General features: G+C 54.9%; 1 protein-coding gene across 1 annotated transcript in view; it reads right to left on the bottom strand.

Moving 5' to 3' along the window:
- Nucleotides 1-93: 93 nt before the first annotated feature.
- Nucleotides 94-1,971, bottom strand: part of LOC106819811 (lysine-specific demethylase 5A-like) — a 3,960-nt gene continuing 2,082 nt past the window's right edge. The window contains exons 2-4 of the mRNA XM_014824394.1: nucleotides 1,512-1,658; nucleotides 998-1,169; nucleotides 94-344 (exon numbers count right to left, since the gene is read on the bottom strand). Of these exons, the coding sequence (XP_014679880.1) occupies nucleotides 94-344; nucleotides 998-1,169; nucleotides 1,512-1,643 (555 nt within the window). The 5' untranslated portion in view covers nucleotides 1,644-1,658. The remainder of the gene's footprint in view (nucleotides 345-997; nucleotides 1,170-1,511; nucleotides 1,659-1,971) is intronic.

Genomic DNA, 1,971 nt, shown 5'->3' with positions numbered 1-1,971 from the left:
ACCTCACATCTCTCTCTCCCCATACCTCACATCTCTCTCTCTCCCCATACCTCACATCTCTCCCTCTCTCTCCTCACATCTCTCACCCTCGCTTCACACCCTGCCACCACCTACCTGCCAGCCCATCGCGCGCTCCGTGAGGCACTGCAGAGCTTCTCCCTCCGGCAGCCTCACGGGAAGCTTCTGCAGGGACACGAGCAGCGAGAGGATCGTCTCCAGGCGAGGCCGGCGCGAGCGCAGACACAGCGGACACAGGAACTTGAGGTCCTTGACCACCTGCAGCGCGGCAGTCGTCGTCAGCCGGCTCTTCTGCATGCCGACCTTGGGCAGCGGCACGCACGCACCTGCAAGCGGAGATGAGGGAGCGAGGATGACCGTACTATACGTGTAAGGGTTGGGGTTAGGGTTAGGGTTAGGGTTATGGTTAGGGTTAGGAATACATAAGGAGATGGGGAGAGAGAGAGAGATAGAGAGAGAAAGAGAGATAGAGAGAGAAAGAGAGATAGAGAGAGAAAGAGAGATAGAGAGAGAAAGAGAGATCTCATAGAGAAACGACAAAGGAGAGACTAGAAGAGGAGAAAGAGGAGATATGATGGAGAGAAAGAGAAAGTACACAGAGAGGGGTGGAGAGAGAAAGGGAGAGACAGAGCCACACAGCGAAGGGGAGAGATACACAGAGAGAAACAGATGAGAGAATAGATAGAAAGAGATCGGATGGCGAGAGAGAAAGAGAGAGAGCGACGGGAGAGGAGCAGACAGTAGGAGAGAGAGAGAGTAGAGAGAGAGAGAGAGCCAGAGCCTAATACCCCGAGATTGGGAGGAGGCGAGGGAGGGGAGGGAGGGAGGAGGGTGCCGGAGGGGGGAGAGATGAGCAGGGATTGAGAGAGGAGAGAGAGAGGCAGAGGCCGACGCAGCTACGAATGGAGCGACCGAGAAGAGAAAGAAAGAGAGTGACAGAGAGAGCGAGTGAGACACAGACAGTACGTATATAACTCACTGTGGAACCAGTCCTGGCAGAGCTCACAGTGCAGCATGAAGCCGCCGCGACCCTTGCGGCACACGCAGTACTTCGCCTCGCCCTTGTCCTCGTACTGCTTCAGCCGATTCCTGATCCTCAGCTCTGCCATCGCGTCAATCTCCGCCGCCTCGGCCGCCTTGAACGCCGCCACCTACCGGCGAGAAATGGAAGCATGCCGTTAGACCCTACTAGTGGAATGGTGCGGGGGTAAACATAGCGCTGCAGCCTTACTAGTGGCATGGAGCAGCGTAAACACTGAGGGTGCAGCTCAGAGTATCTCAGAGTGAAACGTTAGCCCTACTAGTGGAATGGTGCGGGGGTAAACATAGGGATGCAGCTCATATTATCCTTGGGTGAAACGTTAGCTTTACTAGTGGCACGGAGCAGCGTCAACACTGGCGGTGCAGCTCAGAGTATATCTGGGGGTTAGCCCTACTAGAGGAATGATGCAGTGTAAACATGGGGGTGCAGCGTAAACACCGCTATGACTCACCACGGCCGCCGGATCCCGGGAATCGTCCCCCTTGCTCTCCCCTCCGGCCGGGTGCGAATCCTTGTCCCTCTCCTTCTCCTCCTTGAACCTCTTCTTGGCGCGCTTGCTGCTAGCATAGATCCCGATGTCCATCCGCGGAGACAGCACCTGGAAAATAAAGGGGGCGCCGCGACCATCAGCGTCGTGTCGGAAATAAAAGTTCCAACGTTGGTGCTATAAAGCTGGTGTTCTCTCGTGGAACGTCGACGGGAACGTTGCGTTGTTTTAGTTACGAGAAAATTCACATAAATCGCAAAAAAATCGCAAAAAGCAGTGTGCCATCTCTACTAGGCACACACTGTGAGTGGTAAACCGCTACTAGGCTGTGAGTGCATGGTACACCTCTACTAGGCTGTGAGTGGTACATTTCTACTAGGCTATGAATTGCAGCGTGCGGCGGTGACGACTGCTTACCTCTACT

Source organism: Priapulus caudatus, unplaced genomic scaffold, assembly GCF_000485595.1.
Source record: "Priapulus caudatus unplaced genomic scaffold, Priapulus_caudatus-5.0.1 Scaffold4580, whole genome shotgun sequence".
Classification (NCBI taxonomy): Eukaryota; Metazoa; Priapulida; class Priapulimorpha; order Priapulimorphida; family Priapulidae; genus Priapulus; species Priapulus caudatus.
Note: the sequence above shows the minus strand (reverse complement) of the source record. Positions and strands in the feature narration are given on the sequence as shown.